At 44.7% G+C, this 25,585-nt stretch overlaps 1 protein-coding gene across 1 annotated transcript; it reads left to right on the top strand.

Moving 5' to 3' along the window:
* Positions 1–1,822: 1,822 nt before the first annotated feature.
* psmb7 (proteasome 20S subunit beta 7) lies at positions 1,823–14,741 on the top strand. The gene is made up of 8 exons (XM_052050153.1): positions 1,823–1,983; positions 6,415–6,508; positions 10,138–10,235; positions 10,940–11,080; positions 11,192–11,307; positions 13,210–13,268; positions 13,367–13,518; positions 14,408–14,741. Exons 1-8 carry the CDS (start codon positions 1,922–1,924, stop codon positions 14,517–14,519), a joined length of 834 nt encoding a protein of 277 aa, XP_051906113.1. The 5' UTR covers positions 1,823–1,921; the 3' UTR covers positions 14,520–14,741.
* The last annotated feature ends 10,844 nt before the right edge of the window (positions 14,742–25,585 follow it).

Here is a 25,585-nt window from a genome sequence, read left to right as displayed (position 1 = left end):
CTTGTGAGGCTGAATATTTTTGTTGCACTGGCGGCAACTATTCAGGAAGCACTGTATCTTACACAAGTTTTGAAAGACTTGCAGGATTTCAACAATCCACGAAGATATTCGAGGACAATCAGGGAACGATACGCCTTGCGAAGAACCCAGTGTATCGCCAAAGAAGCAAGCATGTGGACATTAAATACCATTTCATCAGGTCCAATGTTTTGCTGAAAATAATTGTTTTGATGTATTGTCCATCAGATATTATGGTAGAAGATGTGTTCACTAAATCTTCTACAAGGGCAAAAATTGAAAAGTTTAGACCCTATATGTTCGGTAACTAATGCAATGTTAGTGTATGTGGCACCATCGAGTGGGGTTGTTGGGTGACGATGTATGCCACTGGCATTATTGCTTCATGTTTGGTGCCATTTTGTGTGGAGGGATACCGTCTTATGGGGTGTATATAAATAAAGGGGGTGGAGCTTCTCTGCAGTTCGCTTCTGGCAGTGACGATGCATTGAGGCAAGTTGGGTGTTCAGCGACTCGGTGGTAGCGAACACAGAAAAATACGAAACGTCTCCAGTCTTGTGCCTAGAACATAGTGTAGTCACCAGCAATGGTGTCTACACATGAACAGCGAGAGACTTCCGCAGTAGTAGGTTCAACAATGCTATTCCTTTTGGAATCTTGACTGTCTTGAAAGGGTTTGAAACAGCCAGTTTGTCAAGTCTGGACGCAAAAGTGACTTCTATCGCCAAGGTCTGTCTAACTACTTGAGTTAGAGGTAACCATAAAATACGTTCATTGTTTCGAAAATGTATTTTTTCAACCTCGAATTTTGTTTCTTAATGGTCTGGTTTTGTTGAGAATTTACATTGGGGAAAAAATCTCTTCCATACGAATGCGTTCTGACAAATAAAGTAAGAGATGTCTCTTTTTAAATTATACTTGAGTACTATCCTACCAAGCATCCATCCATTTTCCGAACCGCTTGATCCGCACGAGGGTCGCGGGGGTGCTGGAGCCTATCCCAGCCGTCTTCGGGCAGTAGGCGGGGGACACCCTGAATCAGTGGCCAGCCAATCGCAGGGCACATAGAGACAAACGACCATCCATGCCCACACTCACACCAGGGACAATTTAGAGCGCCCAATCATCCCGCCATGCATGTTTTTAGAATGTGGGAGGAAACCGGAGCACCTGGAGAAAACCCACGCAGGCCCGGGGAGAAGATGCAAACTCCACACAGGGAGGCCGGAGCTGTAATCAAATCCGGTACCTCTGCACTGTGAAGCCGACGTGCTAACCACTGGACTACCACGCCGCCCCCTGCCAAGTATTATCTTCTTAAACTCAATAAATCAATCTGTATTGACTGTTTTGTGGAAAATCCCCTGAAACGTTGATTCACCTGTTCTGGCAATGCCCGTATACCAATAAGTTTTGGAAAGTCATATGTCCAACTTGATTGATTATATGTTAACTCTGACTTTACTCTTTACTGGAAAATGAACTGTTTGGCTTCTTCAATAACGATGGTTAAAAAACAAAGTCATTAATATAAATTTAACAATTATTCTAGCAAATCCAAATTCAGTCACTCAAACCCTCTTTTCTTAATTTTCGAAGCAGAAACCAAACAGTAATTGAATTCTATTCTGGACTCCCAAAACAAGAAAGCAGTTAAGACTGTTGCTTTATGTTCTTTATTAAAATTATTTGTGAAAACCCCCTTGCTCTCCTTTTTAAAAAATCTCTATTGATACACTATTTGTATTGATAACTCTGGACATGTTTTCTGTGATTTGTAATTCTATCAATAAAGTCTTGTTTTAAAAAAAACACCGGTTTGCCAACCGAAGAAGAAGAAGAGGAGGAAGAAGAAGAAAACGGAAAAGTCGAAGAAGAAGACATTGGCCATCGTTACAACAAGATGGCGTCCTTAACAGTTAGCTTGCCACCCCTCGGTGGATTCACTTTTGAGAACTGTAAAAGGTAGGCGTTGTTGGCTGAGAATCGGGATTTAATAATGAATACTCAGAGCCTATGTAAACAGTTATTCCATTCATGCCTGCTAACATTTTTTTCGTGGCGATTGTATTGTTTTTCGATGGGATGACTCAGCCTTTTCCTGTACGTTAAGTGCGCGCGTTGAACATGGTGGTGCCGCAGTACGACTTTCGTTATTAAAAACACCAAACAATTGGTATACATGGGATACATGTATAATGATCGGTCAGTTGAGGAAATATTCTGCTTTGGTCATTTAATCTGCCAAACCCGAGAAGTTTTTTTTATGACAAAAATGTAGATTCTTGCCTAAACAATGCCGATAGCATTATCAGCTCCATACGATAAGGATGAGGACTATTGTTCAACTTTAATTTTTCATGAGCAGTTTCACATTGTAGCCAAAAATGTTGCTGCCACAGTCTTCGAAAGCCCTTTCAATTAGCTTATTTTGTCCTGATCGGCAACTCTACAGCTAGCGATATTTTGCCGTGCTTCGCCATTTACGAGGTTGGTCGCGAATACGTAATTTGGTTGTATTGTAAACTGCTGTTATATTTCTCGGAGTCATGCGCAGTGCATGGTTCCTGTTTCCGTTCATGCAATTTTCAATGAAAGTACTGTATACGTAACATATCAACTCAAGCTGTTTTTATAACTGCAAAGCTCGTACCTGATTAATCAACGTCGTGTCAAAATACAAATTCATGAGCTCAAATTGTTTTTCGACAAAACACAGTCCATACCCCCCTCCGTGAGTCGTCACCTTACCGTGGTGGAGGGGTTTGTGTGTCCCAATGATCAGAGAAGCTAAGTTGTCTGGGGCTTTATGCCCCTGGCAGGGTCACCCATGGCAAACAGGTTCTAGGTGAGGGGCCAGACAAAGCACGGCTCAAAGACCCCAATGATGATTACGATAAATGGATCTCGGTTTCCCTTGCCCGGACGCGGGTCACCGGGGCCCCCCTCTGGAGCCAGGCCTGGAGGTGGGGCTCGTTGGCAAGCGCCTGGTGGCCGGGCCTACACCCATGAGGCAACGTGGGTCCCCCTTCCCATGGGCTCACCACCCATGAGAGGGGCCAAAGGGGTCGGGTGCAATGTGAGCTGGGCGGCAGCCAAAAGCGGGGACCCTGGCGGTCCGATCCTCGGCTGCAGAAGCTAGCTCTTGGGACATGGAATGTCACCTCTCTGGCAGGGAAGGAGCCCGAGCTGGTGTGTGAGGCAGAGATTTTCCGACTGGATATAGTCGGACTTGCCTCCACACACAGCCTGGGTTCTGGTACCAGTTCTCTCGAGAGGGGTTGGACTCTCTTCCACTCTGGAGTTGCTCACGGTGAGAGGCGCAGAGCAGGTGTGGGCATACTCATTACCCCCCGGCTCAGTGCCTGTACATTGGGGTTCACACCGGTAGACGAGAGGGTTGCCTCCCTCCGTCTTCGGGTGGGTGGACGGGTCCTAACTGTTGTTTGTGCATATGCACCAAACAGCAGCTCAGCATACCCACCCTTTTTGGAGTCCCTGGAGGGTGTGCTGGAGAGTACTCCTGCTGGGGACTCCCTTGTTCTGCTGGGGGACTTCAATGCTCACGTGGGCAATGACAGTGAGACCTGGAGGGGCGTGATTGGGAGGAACGCCCCCCCGATCAGAACCCGAGTGGTGTTTTGTTATTGGACTTCTGTGCTCGTCACGGATTGTCCATAACGAACACCTTGTTCAAACATAAGAGTGTCCATATGTGCACTTGGCACCAGGAAACCCTAGGCCGCAGTTCGATGATCGACTTTGTAGTTGTATCATCGGATTTGCGGCCGCATGTTCTGGACACTCGGGTGAAGAGAGGGGCGGAGCTGTCAACTGATCACCACCTGGTGGTGAGTAGGCTCCGATGGTGGGGGAAGATGCCGGTCCGTCCTGGCAGACCCAAACGTATAGTGAGGGTTTGTTGGGAGCATCTGGCGGAATCCCCTGTCAGAAGGAGTTTCAACTCCCACCTCCGACAGAGCTTTTCCCATGTTCCGGGGGAGGCGTGGGACATTGAGCCCGAGTGGACCATGTTCCGTGCCTCTATTGTTGAGGCGGCCAATCTGAGTTGTGGCCGTAAGGTGGTTGGTGCCTGTCGTGGCGGCAACCCCCGTACTCGCTGGTGGACACCAGCAGTAAGGGATGCCGTCAAGCTGAAGGAGGAGTCCTATCGAGCCTTTATGGCCTGTGGGACCCCAGAGGCAGCTGACGGGTATCGATTGGCCAAGCGGGCCGCGGCTTCGGTGGTCGCCGAGGCAAAAACCAGAGCGTGGGAAGAGTTCGGTGAGGCCATGGAAGCCGACTTCCGAACAGCTTCGAGGAAATTCTGGTCCACCATCCGACGTCTCAGGAGGGGGAAGCAGTGCACAACTAACACTGTGTACAGTGGGGATGCGGCGCTGCTGACTTCAACTCGGGACGTTGTGAACCAGTGGGCAGAATACTTCGAAGACCTCCTCAACTCCACCAACACGCCTTCCTTGGAGGAAGCAGAGCCTGACTCTGAGGTGGGCTCTCCTATCTCTGTGGTTGAAGTCACCGATGTGGTTAAAAAGCTCCTCGGTGGCAAGGCCCCGGGGGTGGATGAGATCCGCCCGGAGTTCCTCCAGGCTCTGGATGTTGTGGGGCTGTCCTGCCTGGTTGGCACGCCTCTGCAACATCGCGTGGTCAACAGGGAGAGTGCCTCTGGATTGGCTGACCAGGGTGGTAGTCCCTTTTTTAAAAAGGGGGACCGGAGGGTGTGTTCCAACTACAGAGGGATCAGACTCCTCAGCCTCCCTGATAAGGTCTATTCAGGGGTGCTGGAGAAGAGGGTCCGTCAGGAAGTCGAGCCTCAGATTGAGGAGGAGCAGTGTGGTTTTCGTCCCGGCCGTGGAACAGTGGACCAGCTCTACACCCTTAGCAGGGTTCTCGAGGGTATGTGGGAATTCGCCCAACCAGTCTACATGTGTTTTGTGGACTTGGAGAAGGCGTTTGACCGTGTCCCTCGGGGAGTTTTGTGGGGGGTGCTTCGTGGGTATGGGATACCGAACCCCCTGATACGGGCTGTTCGGTCACTATACCACCGATGTCAGAGTTTGGTTCGCATTGCCGGCAGTAAGTCGGAATCGTTTCCAGTGGAGGTAGGACTCCGCCAAGGCTGCCCTTTGTCGCCGATTCTGTTCATAACTTTTATGGACAGAATTTCTAGGCGCAGCCGAAGCGTTGAGGGGGTCCGTTATGGGGGCCTCAGTATTGCATCCCTGCTTTTTGCAGATGATGTGGTGCTGTTGGCTCCTTCAAACGGGGCTCTCCAACTCTCACTGGAGCGTTTCGCAGCCGAGTGTGAAGCGGTTGGGATGAAAATCAGCACCTCCAAATCTGAAACCATGGTCCTCAGTCGGAAAAGGGTGGAGTGCCCCCTCCGGGTCTGGGAGGAGATCTAACCCCAAGTGGAGGAGTTCAAGTATCTTGGGGTCTTGTTCACGAGTGGGGGTAGGAGGGAGCGGGAGATCGACAGGCGGATCGGTGCAGCGTCTGCTGTGATGCGGACGTTGTATCGGTCTGTCGTGGTGAAGAAGGAGCTGAGCCAAAAGGCGAAGCTCTCAATTTACCGGTCGATCTACATCCCAACCCTCACCTATGGTCACGAGCTATGGGTCGTGACCGAAAGAACGAGATCCCGGATACAAGCGGCTGAAATGAGTTTTCTCCGCAGGGTGTCCGGGCTCTCCCTTAGAGATAAGGTGAGAAGCTCAGTCATCCGGGAGGGGCTCAGAGTCGAGCCGCTTCTCCTCCACATCGAGAGGAGCCAGATGAGGTGGCTTGGGCATCTGATTCGGATGCCTCCTGAGCGCCTCCCCGGTGAGGTGTTCCGGTCATGTCCCACCGGGAGGAGACCCCGAGGAAGACCCAGGGCACGCTGGAGAGACTATGTCACCCAGCTTGCCTAGGAACGACTCGGGATCCCCGGGGAGAGCTGGAAGAAGTAGCTAGGGAGAGGGAAGTCTGGGCTTCCCTGCTAAAGCTGTTGCCCCCGCGACCCGGCCCCGGATAAGCGGTAGATGATGGATGGATGGATGGATGGACAGGTCCATACCTCTTCTCCCCACAATCCAGGAACGGGTGCATTCCGTTTTTCCCTTTCTTTTCCTCATTTTTTTCAGTTGAATATTGACAGGATGGCACCACATTTTATAAGTGGCTACCAAAATTCATTTCATGCCACAGGATATGTAAGAAACACTGCAGCTGCAGTAAGTTTCGACTTTCTAAACACAAAGTCAATCATCAAGTCAATTAATCTAAAGTAAACCTAACTATATTTAGATGATTCTATCAAACTAACCCCTCATGTCTATTTTGAAATATTTCATTTGATATGGTTTTTGAAGCGATTCTTATTTTATTTTGTAGAAATGGCTTCCTGGAAGACAAAGCAAATGAAGCAGGCTGTCATTTACCGGCTGCTCGTAAAACCGGAACTACTATCTGTGGTGTTGTGTTCAAGGTGAGAAAAATACCCCACAATAATTGACCTGTGTGTGTGTGTCAGTCAGCAATTACTTAAAGTCCACATTTATATTTCCTTTCAAACATTGTTTTTGTCCAATTTCCCATCCGCATCTATGGTAACTGTATTTACGAGGTACTGGTGGGCTAAGGCATACATTTGAATTGGCATGGGCTGATACTAGTTTCTCCTTTATGATAACAGACCGAGAGCTAGCATTAGCACAAGCATCTCGCTTTGTTCCACTCACCTCAAACTTTTGATACAGTGAACCTCCTCTACAACGAAACCTACATGGGCAAAAATACCCCCTTGTGTGAAAAAAATCTTCATGCATTAACACAATTCCCTCTTTCCTGCCCCCATACAACACCAAAAACCCTGTTGCGTTATACCGAATCCTTTTCTCTGCTCTTGCCTCACAACGAGATTCACTACAACGAAGTCTAATCCAATTGCGACCTCTACTGCTTTTTTTCGGAAACAGCAACAGCAACCACCACACAAGTTTACACATGCGCAGTAGACCAGGAAGTATTTGTTGTTAGTTTCAGACGTTGCAAGAACGTTGCATTGCTAAAATGGCTACAAAACGGACCTTTGGATGTCTAGCTGCTAAGACGAGAAGAGCTCTGATGCTGGAAAAGAGGGTAAAAGTGATCAAAATGAAAGACAGAGAAAGCAAAATAAAAGACATTATCCAAGAAATTGATGCAATTGAAAGTAAATGCTGATCGTAAATTTAGCAATTTCTTTCCCTTCGTTTCTTTCTACACAGACTATATGAAGTGGCAAATAAGTGTTTGCTCATACTTATGCACTATTGGAATAAAAATAAAGAGCACACATTAGTGTGTGTGTCTGTGTGTGTCTACTCGTGATGTGCTCCACGGGTCGAATCCCTGAAGCGTGTGCCGAGTAATCTAGATGAGTGGTTCATGAATGGGGAGTCGAAGCGCGTGTTAATGGCGTCGTCAGTGGTGACGTTTGAAGCCCCGTGAAGGGGGTGTACCATGTGACTGATTCAGGAAATGATACGATAGGTTCGAGTGTTCAAAATAAAAGGGGCAAAGAAACGCTATGGATTCCCCTTCATACCAACTTGCTATCACATATCTATGCACCCCTGCTTCATCATGAATATTTGCAAATGGCTTCTTTAACTTTGGGAAAATAACATTTCCCCCTATTTTATGTCATATGACAGACCAACAGAGTAATTCCTAAACATGATAAATTAGTCCATTGCCCCAGCATGAAAATGACAAACCGCACGTTGTTACGCTGAGCGCAGACTCCTTTGTTATCAAATTGTCCAATTGCTCGGAGGTGAGGCACCTCCATCAGCCAAAACACCCAAATGGGTGCATTTTCTGCAATGTTCGGTTTTTGAATAATAAGTATATAAGTATATAAGATATCCTTTATTAAAGGGATAGAAATGTATTACTTTTTTTAATCCAAGTGATTAATAAAAAAGATTTATGGATTATTCAAGAAAAATCGGTAGCTATAGCTTTAAAATGGAAAATTTTATTCCAAATCCATGTGATTAGTGTCAGACACTCGTACTCATGAATGACGGGTATTGGCAGCTTCAAACACTGATAGGAACAACCCTATCGTAATTGGAAGCAACACTGCTTGTATTCAGCCCCCTCCCCTCCCCAAAAAAAAGAGACAAGACAGATGGCGTGTTTCTGTCAGTCATCAGCAAGACGGGCGTCTGTCAGCGATGGACCGAGAAGTCACACTTGACCCGGTTAATGACGATTTTTTTCCTTTCTCGGCACACCTTCCTGGCAGTCTCAAAACAGGAGCTTGACCAAAACAGTGAGAAAGGGGGCAAATTTAAACCTCCAAGACTGGCTAAAAAGACCATGTTATAAAAACATGAACTTGCACACATGGGACCAGATAATAAGAATTGATACCAGCAAATCAGGGTACCGTACTATACGGGGTACAGAGGAAAAAAAATACTCGTTTAGGTAGATTTGTGAGAGGGGCGTGTTATACATGGGATTTTACAGTAAAGTGGTACCTCTACTTACGAACGTTTCCTCATATGAAATTTTCAAGTTACGAAATTCGTCAACAGGAAGATATTGCCTCTTATGAAATTTCATTTGTAGCAAGATAGAAAAGGCAAAAAATGTAGTATGGCCTGCTAATCGCAGCTCAGAGTTTCTTGAACACAACATACTTCTAGCTGCTCTGCCATTGGCTACTAACGAGCATCATCCTGGCATCCCATTGGCTAAGGGACCTCTACCGAATGTGTCTACGTGTGTAGATAAATAGAAAATAATGTGTCTATGCAGTGTCCTCGTCATTTGCCCCTATGGCCATGAGGTGTTTCGATAGTTTTACTTAAATGTGAGTCACCCAGAAAAAATGTTCAACAGTTGGCTATCCCTCATATGCTGATGTTTGCCTTGGGTATTTTCGAAGGATTGCAGGAAGCACTGCGGACGTTGTATCGGTCTGTCGTGGTGAAGAAGGAGCTGAGCCAAAAGGCGAAGCTCTCAATTTACCGGTCGATCTACGTCCCAACCCTCACCTATGGTCACGAGCTATGGGTCGTGACCGAAAGAACGAGATCCCGGATACAAGCGGCTGAAATGAGTTTTCTTCGCAGGGTGTCCGGGCTCTCCCTTAGAGATAAGGTTAGAAGCTCGGACATCCGGGAGCGGCTCAGAGTCGAGCCGCTTCTCCTCCACATCGAGAGGAGCCAGATGAGGTGGCTTGGGCATCTGATTCGGATGCCTCCTGAGCGCCTCCCCGGTGAGGTGTTCCGGTCATGTCCCACCGGGAGGAGACCCAGAGGAAGACCCAGGACACGCTGGAGAGACTATGTCACCCAGCTGGCCTGGGAACGCCTCGGGATCCCCCGGGGAGAGCTGGAAGAAGTAGCTAGGGAGAGGGAAGTCTGGGCTTCCCTGCTAAAGCTGTTGCCCCCGCGACCCGGCCCCGGATAAGCGGTAGATGATGGATGGATGGATGGATGGATGGATGGATGCAGGAAGCAGACAGAAGAAAACGTCCATGGATGAGTTCTTTGCAAAATGCCAGGCAAAAACCACTTCTGAGCGACAACATGAACTAAAAGAGGGCAAAAAATGATGAGGACGCAGTTTAAAGTGAAATGACCGTCATTTTCATTCTTTACTTTGTTCTTTTTTTGTTGTTGTTGTTTTTCATTATCCACACTTCTCATTTGTTGTGCAATAATCTAATTGTAACATGTATTTGTTGCACGTTTTGATGCATTTCTATGCTTTAGAAAACATGTCTGAATTTTGCTGAGGTTTGGAGCAAATTAGGGCATTTACATGGAAAACGTGTCTCTACTTGCAAAGTTTTCTTCCATAACCAATTAATTTCGTAATTTAGTTGTTTTTTCTTTTTGAATATCCTCAATCCTCTCTTTTCCTATCTCAAATTGTTTTTAGGCACACACAAAAATAATGAAAGCGTGAATGAAACTACTCCAGGTTCTCGTTGGAACTACACACAAAATGAATGTGCACCACCGTTCATGCTACATGAATAGCCCCACTCCCACCTCTGTAAATTTAAGTTGGGTTAACTGAATTTTAAAATATTGACATTCTCTTTTTAAGGATGGTGTTGTCCTTGGAGCTGACACTAGAGCCACCGAGGGGATGGTAGTGGCGGACAAGAACTGCTCCAAGATACATTACATCTCGCCCAATATTTAGTAAGTGATTTTAGCAAGATTATGATGCAACGCAGGTGGTCTTTGTGTATTTAGTTGAGGCGCAGGAAGTGTAGTACACCTCACTGGATTTCATTCACAAATGTGACACAAGTGTGGGACATTCCCTCTGAATCATTGTGGAAATAAATTTATTTAAACAAATTATAATCATTATCAATACCTTTAAAATATTGATAATGAGGTATGTGTGTACATCCGCAACGCCTGTGTTTTGCCCCCAACACAAACGCAAAATATGCACAAGACAGGACAGTTTTGGTGACCATTCTGCTTGGGGATTTCCACATACTGGTAAATAAATTTAAGCAAGTCCTCAAGTCTGAGTTTGGCAGATGATACAACGCATTTTGTTTCAGCTCTGGAATATGATGCACATGCAACTTTTTAACCATTTTTCTAGAATTTAGTGGGTGGGTACTCCAATTCATAGATTGCATCTATGTCACAGGACAACCCGATTGGCATGTTTTTGTGCCTTTTACATTTAATCGGCGATTGTGTGATCACCAACAAAAGGCATAGATGTCAATCGTGTACACATCCTTAAGTTATGGACTCGGTTTGGCCTATGTTGTGCTGAGAACGTTGCGTTTTGATGCTATTGGACCTTTTGACGTGTCTTTCGCCTTGGTCTGTTACATCTGAAACAAATTGTCATCTTGTTGTCTAATTTTATGATACAGCTGTTGTGGAGCAGGAACAGCCGCAGACACAGAAATGACCACTCAGATCATTTCCTCCAATCTGGAGCTACACGCCCTGTCCACAGGCAGACTGCCACGCGTGGCAACTGCGAACCGCATGTTCAAGCAAATGCTCTTTAGGTATATGTACTGTATTGGCTTTATGATTTTTTTCCAATACCCTCAACTCTGTTTTAAATCAATACCCACAAATACATGGATAGGTTTTTGAGCCTTTTTTTTTAATTTCAGGTATCAAGGCTACATTGGTGCTGCTCTGGTTCTTGGTGGAGTGGACTGTAAGGGTCCTCATCTTTACAGCATCTACCCTTATGGCTCGACGGACAAGCTTCCGTATGTCACTATGGGTAAGTTTCACAACAGAAACCAGAATATGCCCCCTTTTTCAGATGCAGGTTCTATTTCACTTGCCAATTAATTGCTAAATTGTGCCAAAATAATGAATATTTTTTATGACGTCTCTGAACCACTAGCGAAAGGAAACTTTGATTCTCTCCTCTTTCGCGTCTAACAACAAAGCGTATGTGGGAAGATTTGTTAGTTCTATTATTTTCAATGTTTTAAATAAATACTGGACTTACATTTAGCCTATCAAGTGATCAGAAATCGGGAGAAAATGTCATTGATCATTGATCGCTATCATTTGGAAAAGGAGATTTTTATTTTTTTTAATTTGCAGTTTTGTCAACTGTACTCGAAACAAATACGTTCTTTGGCAGGTAGGTATGGAGGAGGGTCTTGCCCAGTTTGCATGTGAGGCTTTGATGTGATTGAGGACTAACAGATTCCTAGAAGATGTTGCATAGTTTATTTGAGATCACCACAGCTTTTGAGTAGAAGAAATGGACAGTTATCAGGTTTTATGGTTTTGTTGCCGATATTCTCAGAAAGTATTCGGCTTCTCTCAAATGTACAAAACTGACATTTATCTTGCCTGAACTCAGCTCACCACCTTAAACCTCTGATTAAACAATGAATTAAATTAAAAACATCTAAATTTCATCCTGTCCCCCCCCCCCTCCTCACCCAAAAAAATGTTGAAATTGGCAACAGTCACAGAGCACTTGAGGTATAGCATTAATCATTTCGAAAATAACTGGAGCTGCAAGGAGTTTTAAAGGGCTCTCGCAGATTTGATAACGTTGGGGTAAAGGCACTTTGGAATTTGACATTTTTTTGAAACTGTACATCAGATTAAAAACCACTTCTATAAAATCTGAGAATCAGAATCATCTTTATTGTCCAAGTATGTAGAACACACACAGAAATTTGTCTCCGGTAGTACACGCTACACAAGTATCATTGATGTCAAGCAACTACGACAAACGAGGACATGACAAATAAGTGTGGAAAGACATTCCGTCATGTAAGGGTACCGTTGTGCAGTAGTACCACCCAATGACAGCTGTGAGACAAAGTATTAAGCAGAGCTAAAGTGATTAGTGGTAGAATCCAATACTATTAACAGTTGTGCGGATAATCATTGAACCATTTTAATGTGACCAGTTGCAGTCATTGTAGGGCAACTTTAAGTGTGCAATTGTACACAAGTCTTTGAGCGTTTTAAAGTGTCTGGTACTGTATATCTTAGTGACAATGGTTCAAGTAAGTACAGAGCTGGAGCTACAATGATTATTGCGGTAATGGGGCCTGCAAAATTTCAAAGAGCCGCTGGGTTATTGTTTAGGGACTTGATGGCTCAAGGGAAGAATCTTATTGAATGTCTGCTGGCTTTGGTGCGCATGGATCGAGAGCGCTTGCCTGAGGGCAGTAGCTGGAAAAGGTGGTGGGCAGGGTGTGTGTGTGTCGGGGGCGGGGGGGGGGGGGGGTCGGCATTCTATCGGCTATAGGATTTTCCATGCCCTTGTCTTGGTTCTTGCGGTGTGCAAGTCCTCAAGAGTGGTGCCAACGATTTTTTCCGCAGTCCTAACTGTCCATTGCAGTTGGATTTTGTCCTTTTTTTGTGGCAGCCCCAAACCAAACCATGATGGAAGAACACGGGATTCATTCGATGACTTCTGTGTCGAACTGTCTTGTCAATTTGGGATTCATGTGCACCGCCAATTTTTCTGCTTGCCCTAAATTTTCATGTGTCACTGTGAACCTAGTTAAAAAAAATAGTCTGAATATGTGATGATCATAGTTTTATTGTTTTGATTTTTGGGGGGGTTCTGTTTCAAAAAAGTTTCATGTCGCAATTTCAATGCTCTCTCTTTCCCTTCAACCACCTCCCTTGTTCTTTCTACAAGGTTCTGGATCCCTGGCTGCCATATCAGTTTTTGAAGACAGATACAAACCTGGCATGTCGGTAAGTCAAACAAATAAAACAAATGTTGATTATGCCAATCAAATGGCGAACTACTTTTCGTGTGTGTATATTGCTGATCTAATGCATTTAATTTCTAGGAAGAGGAGGCCAAGGTGCTGGTGCGTGATGCCATCGCAGCAGGAATATTCAATGATCTGGGTTCCGGCAGCAACATAGATCTGTGTGTGATCACCAACGAAAAGGTGGACTACATCAGACCCCATGATGAGGCCAACAAGAAAGGTTCCAGGTTAGGAAAAAAAAGTGTTTAGCTCTGTTTTTATTCCTTTCTGAAAGTTATCTGCATTCAATTTTTCTTTCACATTTTCTGTGCACTCTTAAGGTTTGTGCTAGTTATGTTGTCATGTTTCAATGGTTGTGTGTTTTGTAACATTCACCTAGTACAGGAGTGTCCAAGTCAGATCCTCGAGAGCCCTTCATATGATCTTATCAGCAAGCTTTGCAGACACCTAATAATGATCCTGATCATTTGAATCGGGTGTCTTGGAGGAAGGAAGCATATAAAATAGGTTAAATAGGGGCTTTCGAGGGCCTTACTTGGGCACCCCAGACCTAGTTTGATGGTGGCATATTAATATTAATATAACACTGGTCAACTGCAAATTTTAATTAAAGGTGACTTAACGTGTTACCAAACGTATATTTGACACTGATTTGAAATTTTTTAAAAATGTTTCTAGCATACCAGGATTTTGAGATATTTTAAATTTCCGTTTTTAAGTATTATCTATAAAAGCTTGCACAATAACGGATTTTACTATGCATTGGCCTTTATAGCTATGATGTTTCAGGATGAAATCCACATGTTGCTGGACCTACCCATTTATTCATACCAAATATATTGCTCTATTACATACTATATTATTCCTTTTATATTTTATTAGTATTATTTTGAAAACCCGATGTGCTAGAGAAAACAGGAGGGCAATTTCTGAAGTGATTCATCTTGAAAAGTTTACTTGCATTTCAGATTTTTTTTAAACTAATATTTGTAAATAAATGCAGTTGACAAAACTTCTCTGAAAAGTCATATCTTTAAATACTATTTTATTACTTGAATGGAAGTTCTGTTTATGTTACTGTATATAATTGGTTTATATGTTCCGCCCCCCTCTTAGAACTGGTGACTACAAGTACAAAAGGGGAACCACGGCTGTCTTGACAAAATTGGTGACGCCATTGAACCTGGATCTGATTGAGGAAAATGTGCAGACCATGGATACTTCTTAGTCATTTTTCATTGTATTTTGGAAAATTGCATGCTCTAGTTGTCAATAAATGCAGCTTTCTTCATGTGTGTTCTTTTTGTTTTGGAGCAATTCTTATGAAAGTTGTAGTGTGAAATGATTGCAAGGCACCGCCCGGTAACTGAATTTAATCACCAATCTTCACCCTTGGATTCAGGCAAATCATTGTTGATTATGTTTCATAATAAAAAATTATTTACAGAAACGTACCAGTGTATCTTTTCCGCCTGTCTGATTTAGCCCAGGTATGTTATTAGAACATCTGATGCTTGTGTTCTGTATTTAAGTAGTATACATCATGGATCACTGTGAAATCCCTTTTGTTTTTGTAATTATTATCACAAGGTCCCAAACAGCCACCGTTGGAAGCACATGTAACAGCCCAAGACTTACTAAAAGTCTTCTCCCAACAAAATGCACCATTTTTAAATTGATTTCTAATTTTACCTCTTTATTTGGTGTTGTATAGAGCAGTGACTCCAATTGAGCGGGGAGGGGGTTAGGGCGGGGGGGGGGGGGGGGAAATACCTCATAATATTGCCTAAACGACTAAGAAATGTGTGTGTGTGTTTGTAAAAACAACTTTCAATGTTGTTTCGGCCGTGTGAAGTGTAGGTATTCAAAATAATTTATAAAATCACAACTATGAGATTGTGTGACGTTCAAGTAACGTCTCACCTCCACGGAGTTTTTCACGACCACCAAAAATCCACCCGAAGCATGACTGCCGCGTTTTTAGACAATGTCGCTGGCTGGGGAAACAGAAAATGTTATATACTCATATTTGTGGGATAAATATAACCATGGCACTGTAGCTTCGCATGAATGTTTAACTAAAGCAAAACATCACATGCTAGCTCAAAATGTGCCTCGTTCTGAGCTTTTTGCTTTACCAATCATCGGTGTAACATATCCACCGTGTATGTGACTCGCTGGTTGGCGTAATAAATTCCATCAAGGGTGGCAATTTGGTTTGTTAATATGACGGGAAGGAAGCTTTTAAAAGGAGAACTTGAAATCGACGACAAAACGTTCACAATTTGACAACGGAAGCATGTGGTGGACAATGGTTGTTCCTCCAGTACACAAATCGTGCGGGGAGTCTTCTAATTATTGTCACAGAACGTAATACTGTAAGTCCTTCTTTTTTTCCAATTACAAAAAAATGGTTGAAAAGTTTATTATTCAGCGTGAGATAAATTAAAATAAAAATTTTGATGTAACGCAATGGCACATTCATTCTGATAGTATGCAGCAGATGGCAGTAATAATAATAATAATACATCACATTTGCAAGCGCCTTTCATTACACTCAAGGACACTGTACAACCAAGAGCAATAGTAAAACACAGATAAAATAAACAAAGAAAGAAAGATTTGAGGTGGGTATGCAAGTCTGAATAGGTCGGTTTTGAATATGGAAAGAGAGTCAATATTACGAATGTTGGGAGGAAGTGAGTTCCAGAGTTTGGGGGCAGAGCGACTGAAGGCTCTGCACCCCATTGTACTGAGATGGGCAGAGGGTAGAAAAAAGTGGAGGGAGGATGAGGACCTGAGTGAGCGAGAGGGAATGTAGATTTGAAGAAGATCTGACAGATAAAGGGCGCAAGGTTATGGATGGCTTTGAATGTATAGAGCCGTCTTCCTCAACTGGCGGACCGCGATCCACGACCGGACCGCCGACCTCCTCTGTCCGGTCCGCCGACCTCCTCTGTCCGGACCCTCGGCTAATTGTATAAAATAATAAATTATAAAGTGATTTTTACGTTATACATTTTATATTTTTGGACTATAATCTGCGCATTACCGCGATCGCTTGTTAAAATTATCAGTTTTATTATTTGTGTGCACGAGCAGATGTATTGCAGAGGACGCAGCAGCGCGACTTTGTGTGTATAATGTTTGACGAACTGGCTCATGCTCATGGCTGAGCAGGGCATGTCGGCGATAACGATGCGCTGATTGGCTCCTCTGAACTTAAGCGTTCAAAATGGATGATTGTGTCAGGAAACAAACACATGCGCGACGCCACAGTGTGCTCACAGCTTCAGCACAGGAGAGCTGCACACAGACAATTAGACAAGACGAATCGCGGGAGGTTTCGATTGTGTGCAGTTTTGCTCCCATCTACCCCGGGATCATTGCAGCTGTTTAACAGCAGAACACCGCAACATGGTAAATGAACATCACAATGGCGTCCTCAAATAATATTTGCATGCCTCAGACATTGCATTCACCTTTAGTGGAAGAACAGCACTGCACATTCCTGTGCTCTCTTGTGTCAGTATTTAAAATGGTTCTTAACTCCTCTTCTGATATATTTTTCAGTGATTTCAGAGGGGATGTGAAAAGGGGAATTGCACAAATGAAAAGAATATTTTTGTTTTCATGTTTAGTATTCATTCATTCATTCATTCATCTTCCGAGCCAATTGATCCTCACTAGGGTCGCGGGGGGTGTTGGAGCCTATCCCAGCTGTCTTCGGGCAGTAGGCGGGGGACACCCTGAATCGGTTGCCAGCCAATCGCAGGGCACACAGAAACGAACAACTATTCGCACTCACACTCACACCTAGGGACAATTTAGAGTGTTCAATCAGCCTGCCACGCATGTTTTTGGAATGTGGGAGGAAACCGGAGCACCCGGAGAAAACCCACGCAGGCCCGGGGAGAACATGCAAACTCCACACAGGGAGGCCGGAGCTGGAATCGAACCCGGTACCTCTGCACTGTGAAGCCGACGTGCTAACCACTGGACTACCGGGCCGCCTGTTTAGTATTTATTTTGGTAAAATAAGTATTTTGTTTTGCTTTTGTTAAATTAAGGGCAAAAAAAGACAACTACTGTTTAACAAAGTTAAAGTAAAAATGTCTCCTAAAAGGGCTATTTCTATTATTAAGCAGGCACAACTTAACAAAATAAAAGAGTTCCTCTGCCTCAACACAATACAGGTTGAGTACACAGCACATTATTTGCTGTGTACTGGCAAAGTGAATAATTGTTATTTTCATGCACCCCATTATTGGTTGGTTGTGAGGAGTGTTGATTTGTATAAGCTTGGCTTGACCATACTAAATTGGCAGATAGCCCTGCTCCCCATGACCGCCGTGCATGGGACTGGACCTTGGTCATATAAAAAAAAAAGTGGACCGACAGCCTTTCTAGTTGAGGACCATTGGTATAGAGAAGTAATTTGAAGTTGATTCTAAGTTTGACAGGAAGCCAGTGGAGCTGTCGGAGGATGGGGGTGATATGATAGAAGGAGGGGGTTCTCGTGATGATCCGGGCTGCTGAATTCTGAACAAGTTGAAGTTTAATGAGGAATTTTTGATGGACACCGAAGAGGAGTGAGTTACAGTAGTCAATACGGGAAGTGATAAGACTGTGAACAAGGATAGCAGTGGTGTGAGGAGTGAGTGAGGGACGGAGGCGGTTTATATTGCGAAGGTGGAAATGAGCGGACCGGGTAATGTTATTGATGTGGGAGTGAAAGGAGAGTGAACTGTCAAGGATGAAACCCAGACTCTTCACCTGAGGGAAGGAGATATAGTGGCATTATCAATTATGAGGGAGAAACTGTCGGCTTTCTTTATAGTGGATTTGGTACCGACGAGTAGGAGTTCTGTTTTATTGCTGTTTAGCTTGAGGAAATTATGGGTGAACCAAGATTTGATTTCTGAGAGAATGGATAATGGCTGAGATTAAGGGAAGCAGAGAGGGTAGGCAGGATTTGACCAGAACTGTGGGCAGGGGATCGAGCTGACAGGAGGAAGTCTTGGATTTAATGATGAGGTCTGAAATTAATGAGAGATGGGGGAATTCAAAAGAAGAGAACAGTTTGCAAGGGGTGAGAAGGTCAGAGGAGGGGAAAGGTACAGAGGAGTCCAGATGCTGGTGGATTCTGTTGATTTTTTTTCATTGAAAAAGAGAAGAAGTGCATTGCAGGTGTCGCGAGAATAAAGGTGATGTGGTAGGGAGTCAGGGGGTTGAGTGATTCTGTTCCAAAGGGAAAAGAGAGTATTTGTATTTCCAGCATTGGAGCAGATGAGTCCAGAGTAGTAATGTGATTTTGCTTGAGAGATGGAATGCGCACCAAATCCAGTAGACAATTAAACAACTTCTTCCCTCTAGCCATTAACTCCTTAAACAGTCACTGACGTAGTCACTCTTCTTGTACTACAAAATAGTACTACAAAACTACTGTTTACTCTAAAATGGTTCAATGATTTTGTTGTTTACGATGATACTTATGCAGCGTGTTATACCGGAGACAAATTCCTTGTGTGTTCTACATACGTGGCCAATAAAGAAGAATCTGATTCTGATTCTGGTAGAGGGATAGTTGAGCTGCATAGATGTCCCTGTCAGCAGTGAGACCGGTTTTCCTATAAAGTCTCTCAAGCTGCCGGGTTTGGGATTTCAAGGAACAGAGATGACTGTTGAACCAAGGGGCAGACCGAGTAAAAAGGACAGAGCGGGACTTGACAGGGGCGAGCGTATTGAGGATGCTGATGAGACCAGAGTTATATCGGAAAACCAAATCATCAGGAGTGGAATCAATGTCCGGAGTCAGGGTGGTCAGCCATGCAGTGAGAGAGTCAATGTTAATGTCTTTAATATTAAACGATGGTCCAGGGTGATTTGGCAGTTGAGAGCTGGAGTGTAATGTTGAATGAGATAAGGAAGTGGTCCGTTATTGGAAGTTCGTCAGCAGTACAGTTGGAAGGGGAAATACCAGAGCAGCGGATCAGATCCAGGGTGTGTCCTTTGATGTGTGCGGGAAAAATCGACAAATTGATCAAAACCAAAACTGTTAAGTGAAGAAGTGAAGTCAATGGGGAGAGGAAGAGCAGTGTTGTCCATATGTATATTAAAATCTACCAGGATTACTACATTTGGTGACAGAGAGGAGAGATGGGTGAGGACAGCAGACACTTCATTTAAGAAGTCGCGGTGGAGTTTGGGGGAGCGGTACACTGTAGCAATAATCGTGGGAATGGATCTGGATATTTGACAGGCAGGGCATTCAAAGGAGGAAAGTGGAGGGAGAGAAACCGGAAGTACTTTCCACTTCTCGCGGTATAGTATTGCGAGACCTCCTCCGCGACCAGAATAGTGGGGCTTGGAAATGTAAACAAATCCCGGGGGAGTGGAATCCTTCAGCTGTGAGAAGTCCCTGGGAGTTTGCCAGGTTTCATTTAAGCAAAGAATATCAAGCTTACGGTCCGTGAGGATATCTTGAATGAGATTACCCTTCCCAATGTTAAGTAGCCAGAAGTTGACGGCGGCAGTCTCGCTGCTGCGGGGACCGTTAGCCGACCTAGCCAAGCCGGCTAACGCACGATCGTCGATGGATCGGCCGGCGTTTCTGGATGGCCGACGGGAGGAAGACCAGAACGAGGTGATGGTGTTGAATCGGTTGAGGCAGAAGCCCCGATGAGACCCACGATGAATGTATCTCCGGGAAGGAAAGCGAACAATGTCCAGGAGCAGGTGTAGAGCAGGAGGAGGGCCCAGCCATTGGAAGCGGAGCCTAAGGAGCTCAGCCACCGAGTACTGGAGCAGACCCTCGACAGGTTGATGGAGGAGCGACAGGTTGACAGGTAGGACACCGAGACGCCGGGACGAAACAGTCGAAGATGGTTGAGAGTGCGAGGCAGGCGTGGATGGGGGCTGGAGTGGAATGACTGTGAGATGATAGTGATTCCGTGCGAAACAGTGAAACAATCGAGCGTAAAAACACCGTAAAACACAAAAGTTTGAGGGAGAGCAGGGGCAGCCAAAACGTGCCAGCGTTCACTCAACCCGGAAGTCCCACAATGTCCCACAATTTTTTTGTTGCATTCCACTCATGCAATAAACAAAAATCTCCATTTTAACCTGGGGTGCTCAGTAATACTGAGTTTTGTAGTAATTCCCTTTGGTAGTGGTGTCACGACATATTTGCCGCTTTAAATCCTGCTCAGCGCTTGCCTCTGAGTCTCCCTGCTGGCTAGCAAAGCATCTAGCTCAGGGGTGGGCAAAGTTTTTGGCTCGGGGGCCGCATTGACTTTTAAAATTTGACAGAAGGGCCAGGTCAGCACAAGCTATGGTACATTAAAAAAAATGCATTTGTTGACAGTCCATATCAGACATCAACAGAACAAAAGCATGAACGTACTGTATTAAAATACTTAAGACAACAGTGTTGTTGATGACCTATTTTAGCCTGTGCATTGCTGCAGATGGGTTGTGATCAGACCAGAAGAAGTAGAGTGATACAGAGGTCCAAGGTGGTCGATAAGATGCCCCCCCCCCCTGTGTTCTGCAACTTCAACTGAATGCGCCACCTGACGGTGAAATGTTGTCATTACAAGTCCAAATAAAATGAATGCAATCATTCACATCGAACCTTAATTGTGGACCAACCTTCGGTGGGCCGGATTAAAAAGACCAACGGGCCGGATCTGGCCCGCGGGCCGTAGTTTGCCCACCTCTGGTCTAGCTCGTGAGAACAAGCCCTGTGAAGTCATCCCAATTTTAAAAATCAAAGACCGCTGAAACAAAAAATTACAATATACTTAATTCAGATAATTTCACTAAGACGCCACATTTCTTCCTAACTTCCGAGTGACAAAAACTCCAAAGGTTGAGCCAAAGGGAAAACAGAATGCTACTTCTCTGGATTTGTGAAATGCTAACTGAAAAGATATTGTTAGTTGGGGGAAAAAATCATTTCTTTAGCTGGACAAATTATGTTGTGCAATTATGGCTGTTACTTAAAATCGTCCTTTTCCCCATTACATCGGGATTTCACTGTCTTGAAATAATAATCATAAATAATAATAAGAAACTTAAAATACACGCACGACAGTCGATCTTTGGTCCAAAAAGTTTGAGCACCCCTGAGTTAGACCAACCAATAGAGATTGAAAGCCCTCCGATGGTGACTATTGATCATATATATATATATATATATATATATATATATAGAGATATTTTTTTTTACCGGAGATAAACCAACTGGAATGATGATTTTGAAGTTAGTTCTCCAATGTTATCCGATGGCTGTTTACATCTCGTGACTGACAGAACTATAATGCATTGCGGTTCTGTCTCATGGTCTGTGAATTTCTATATGCGGTTGCTATAGGTGAATTATTTTGCTAATATATGAAAATAACAATGTTTTTATCTGTTTGCAGATGAGGAAACTTCTACTCCACCACGACCAGAAACAAGAGCTTTGGTTGAACATGGGCGAACAGAGGTTGCTAAAAATGGCACAGTGTGGCGTGAAGAACAATTGGCAAAACCTCTCCTTTTCACTCCAGTTGAGCCATACACTGCTGATGGAGCTCCAACAGCCAACACCGGGAGAATCGTCACAAGTCGTCTTCAGAGCTTCTTGTGTTTCATATCGTTGGAGATGCTTCACATGATTCAGCAATGCACTGTTCAGCATGCACCTCATACGGAACAGCAGGATTGGTCCATGGATGTTCCAGAACTGATGGCATTCATTGCTATCCTACTCTGGAAGGGGGTGTGGTGTGTCGAGTTCCAACCTTGAGTGACAACTGCTCTGCGGAGATGGGGAACTCAAGGATCATATCTACAATGGCTCGAAACCGCTTCCAAAGCATCATGCAACATCTCCGCTTTGATGACGTGTTCACACGTGCTGAGAAACGAGAGACTGATAAGTTTGCTGCTATTTCTACTGTTTGGGAACACCTCGCCAAAAACTGTATCTCAGTCTTCAAACCTGGCCGACACATTACTGTTGATGAACAACTTTTCCCAACAAAGACTCGGTGCAGTTTCCTGCAGTACATTGCAACAAAACCTGACAAGTTTGGCATCAAGTTTTGGGTGGCTTGTGACTTGAAATCAAAGTACATTTGCAATGCAATCCCGTATCTTGGCAAGGACCCCAGTCGCCCCAGCGGTGAGAGACTGTCAGAGAATATAGTGATGAAGCTGATGGAGCCATTCATGGACCAAGGCAGAACTGTAACGACAGACAATTTCTTTACGTCGCTCTCCCTTGCACAACGCCTGCGTAGCCGAAGAACCTCCATCCTTGGAACTGTCAACGAGATTCGCCGGGAAATTCCTCCATCAACAAGACAGAGTGACCAGATTGCATTCACAACACAAGTGTTTTCCACCCCTGAAGCAACCCTGACAGTAGATGCACCAAAACGCAAGAAGACTTTCCATATCCTCAGCAGCATGCACAGCCAAGTTGAGACTGAGGATAGACACAAGAAAAAGCCAAACACTGTGACCCAGTACAACAAAGCCAAGTGTGGAGTGGATGTGATGGACCAGATGGTGCGGAAGTTCACTGTGCGTGCAGGAACACGGACGGAGATGGCCAATTGCTGTGATCTACAACATGATCGTCATGGCTGCACTGAATGCTCACATTGTTTATAGGGCATGCACAGGGGGTGCAGGAAAGACGAGCACAGTTCTTGGTTGAACTGGCAGAAGAGCTGGCCACATCTCAGAAAAATGAAAAGGAATCACACAAAGTGAACAAGCTTCGTCAACAGCCTCTCAAACCCAGCCCCGGTAAAAGAGGCAAGTGTCAAGTTCTGCACGGATGCACAGGGAACTCTGCACCTGGCAGATGTGTTCACTGCTACAAGTACACCTGTGGCAAATGCAAGAAGGTGCCAGCATTGGAGTGCCGACGATGTTCTGAGAGCCCAGACAGACCACGCAAACGCAAAGAAGTCTGTGGATTCCCTATTTTTTTGTATTTTGCAGCATAACAACAATAAACATAACTTTTCTGCTTGGCTCTCGACGAAAGCGGACCGTTTCTGCACAGCTCCCCAGCCCTCCCACCTTTTTTTTCCCTGCTCGCCACTTAGTCTTTGTCTAACTTTTTCCTAGCCTCCTACTGTGTTTTCATCCGAAGAACTAACCATTATTCTTATTCAGCCAACTAATTCCAACTGGAATTAGTTGGCTGGTCTCTCGATGTAATCGACAAAAATATTTTCGACGGAAAGAGCGGGCAGTGGGGGGCCTACTTGCCCTCCGGGGACACTTGCTGCCGGATACGCCCTTGATCCATGGAGAAAGTGGGGACCGGTGTGCCTGACAGTACTGTCCGTGGAGGATGTGGAAGACATCTACATCATTGGCCTTTTGATAACAGTTATGCTGCCGTTTGGTGTTGGCAGCTTGCTGTTCTATCGCAAAATTCAACCGACGGGAGCGGCTCTATTGGAAGTGAAGAAGCTGCCGGTCACTCTGGATGGCTTGGCGCGAATGTCCAACACTCGGACTCAAGCGGTGACTGAGCTCAACCGCAATATTGTTGCGACTTTTGCGACTTTGCGGTTTTGGAGCGACTCCGCCCGATTGAAAATACCATGGAGAGACGTTGGAATTCACGCTGCAAAAGAATTTTTCGGATCTGAATGATTGGCGCCAGTGAGAGATACAGACCAAGGACTCAAGGCTGTCTGGAATTGTTGGCGGTCGTCTTTCCAAAACAAACAATGCTATCTGGCCTTTCCCCTGGATGGAAATACGCATGGAGTCTAGGGCCCCCACCACCACCCCCACCTCCTTCTCGGCCATGGACTGATAAGCCGGGACTGTCTTCATGATGAGCAGACCTCGACGAAGCAGCTATGACCTGTACACGCATACACATACATGACTGGACAAGCACACGCGCATACACATCCTTGTTATCACTGTCTTCATCTCTCCGATTCTTTTTCCCCCCGTGACGTGGTTCGATAATGCGTAGCGCAACGGCGAACCGTGCAGCTGGTCATTGTTCGGCCGCGTCGCGGTTAACCCCCCCACCCCCTTCCCATTCATCCTCCCCCTTATACATGTTATGTCTTGTGACTTGTTGTAACTGTCATATGCTTATTCATGTGCTAGGGTCTTTTTTTATCCTGGACTCAAATTATCCTCGGAAGAGGATAGTTCGAGCGTGTTTTTTTTTTCCCTCTCCCTACCCAGCGTTTTTCCTTTCTGAATTCTGATTGTAATTTCCCCATTGCGGGACAAATAAAGGATATCTTAAAACAGATGTTTTGGTATATTTTGGTTTTGATGTACTTGTATATATTTTACCCTCTTAGAAATACTGATCTTATTTTAATATTTCAGTTTATTTGAGCAAGTGTTTGTATCCAATAATGGTTATCAATCATCCTTCAGCTTAGTCAAGAAACATTTTTACTTATTTAAGACTAAGTGCTAGGCACACTTACACTGCAAAAATAACAGAAGTACTCGGCGTTGTGCAGTATGTGGCAAATTTACCTGTGGTAAATGTAGGCGGACTTCACGTTGGTTATGTGACAAATGCGAGACGTGAAGACTGTATGGAACAATTGTTTTCTTGAAACATTTGTCCCGCTTGGTACGTTTGTCCTTTTTTTGTGTGTGAAATTAAAATATTTTTTTTCAAATTATACGGCTTGTTTTTCTAAACTGAAATTGAAATGTGTGGGGTGCTCATTTTGTTCGTCTGTCCTCAAAAATTTTAGGATTGGCAGTATGCAAGTATGCCCTCCGTAAAATGACTGGCCATTATAAAAATAATTTTCATGGCAAATAACTAAAAATGTTTCTTGAATCAAAAGACAAAACAGGATGATTGTGGAGAGTTGTTGAAAGCATGAGCATGCACAATTAGCAATTCAAAGGAGACTAAAGGGGTGTTCACACGGCAAGATTTGGTCCGGTGCTACGACGGGGCTGCCCAAGTAGAGCATTCACACGTACAAATTGGCCCCGGAAAACAGCTTACACCGGACCAAATTTGATCCACCTCAGGGAGGTGGTTTAAAAATTTGCTCCGGAGCAAATGCTTGTTAAGGGGTGCTCACATGGCACACATTTGCTCCGGCGCTGCACCGATGTATGTTGTTGCGATATATTTTGCACTGCAGCAAATTGTTGGAACATTCACACGTACAAAGCCGCTGAGCGTGTCTGCACCGGCACAGCGTCTGTCCAGCGCCACTGGCGTACACACGGCAGTTTCTGCAGCGGAGCAAAACGACAAGACAAATGAGCTGT

The sequence above is a fragment of the Hippocampus zosterae genome, chromosome 18, assembly GCF_025434085.1.
Source record: "Hippocampus zosterae strain Florida chromosome 18, ASM2543408v3, whole genome shotgun sequence".
NCBI classification, from domain to species: Eukaryota; Metazoa; Chordata; class Actinopteri; order Syngnathiformes; family Syngnathidae; genus Hippocampus; species Hippocampus zosterae.
This window is presented reverse-complemented; position numbering and strand designations above follow the sequence as displayed.

Coding starts and splice junctions, on each gene's coding strand:
- psmb7 (XM_052050153.1), top strand. CDS start 1,922: ATGGCGTCCTTAACAGTTAGCTTGCCACCCCTCGGTGGATTCACTTTT. Junction 1,984..6,414: donor ACTTTTGAGAACTGTAAAAG/GTAGGCGTTGTT, acceptor TTTATTTTGTAG/AAATGGCTTCCTGGAAGACA. Junction 11,081..11,191: donor TTCAAGCAAATGCTCTTTAG/GTATATGTACTG, acceptor TTTTAATTTCAG/GTATCAAGGCTACATTGGTG.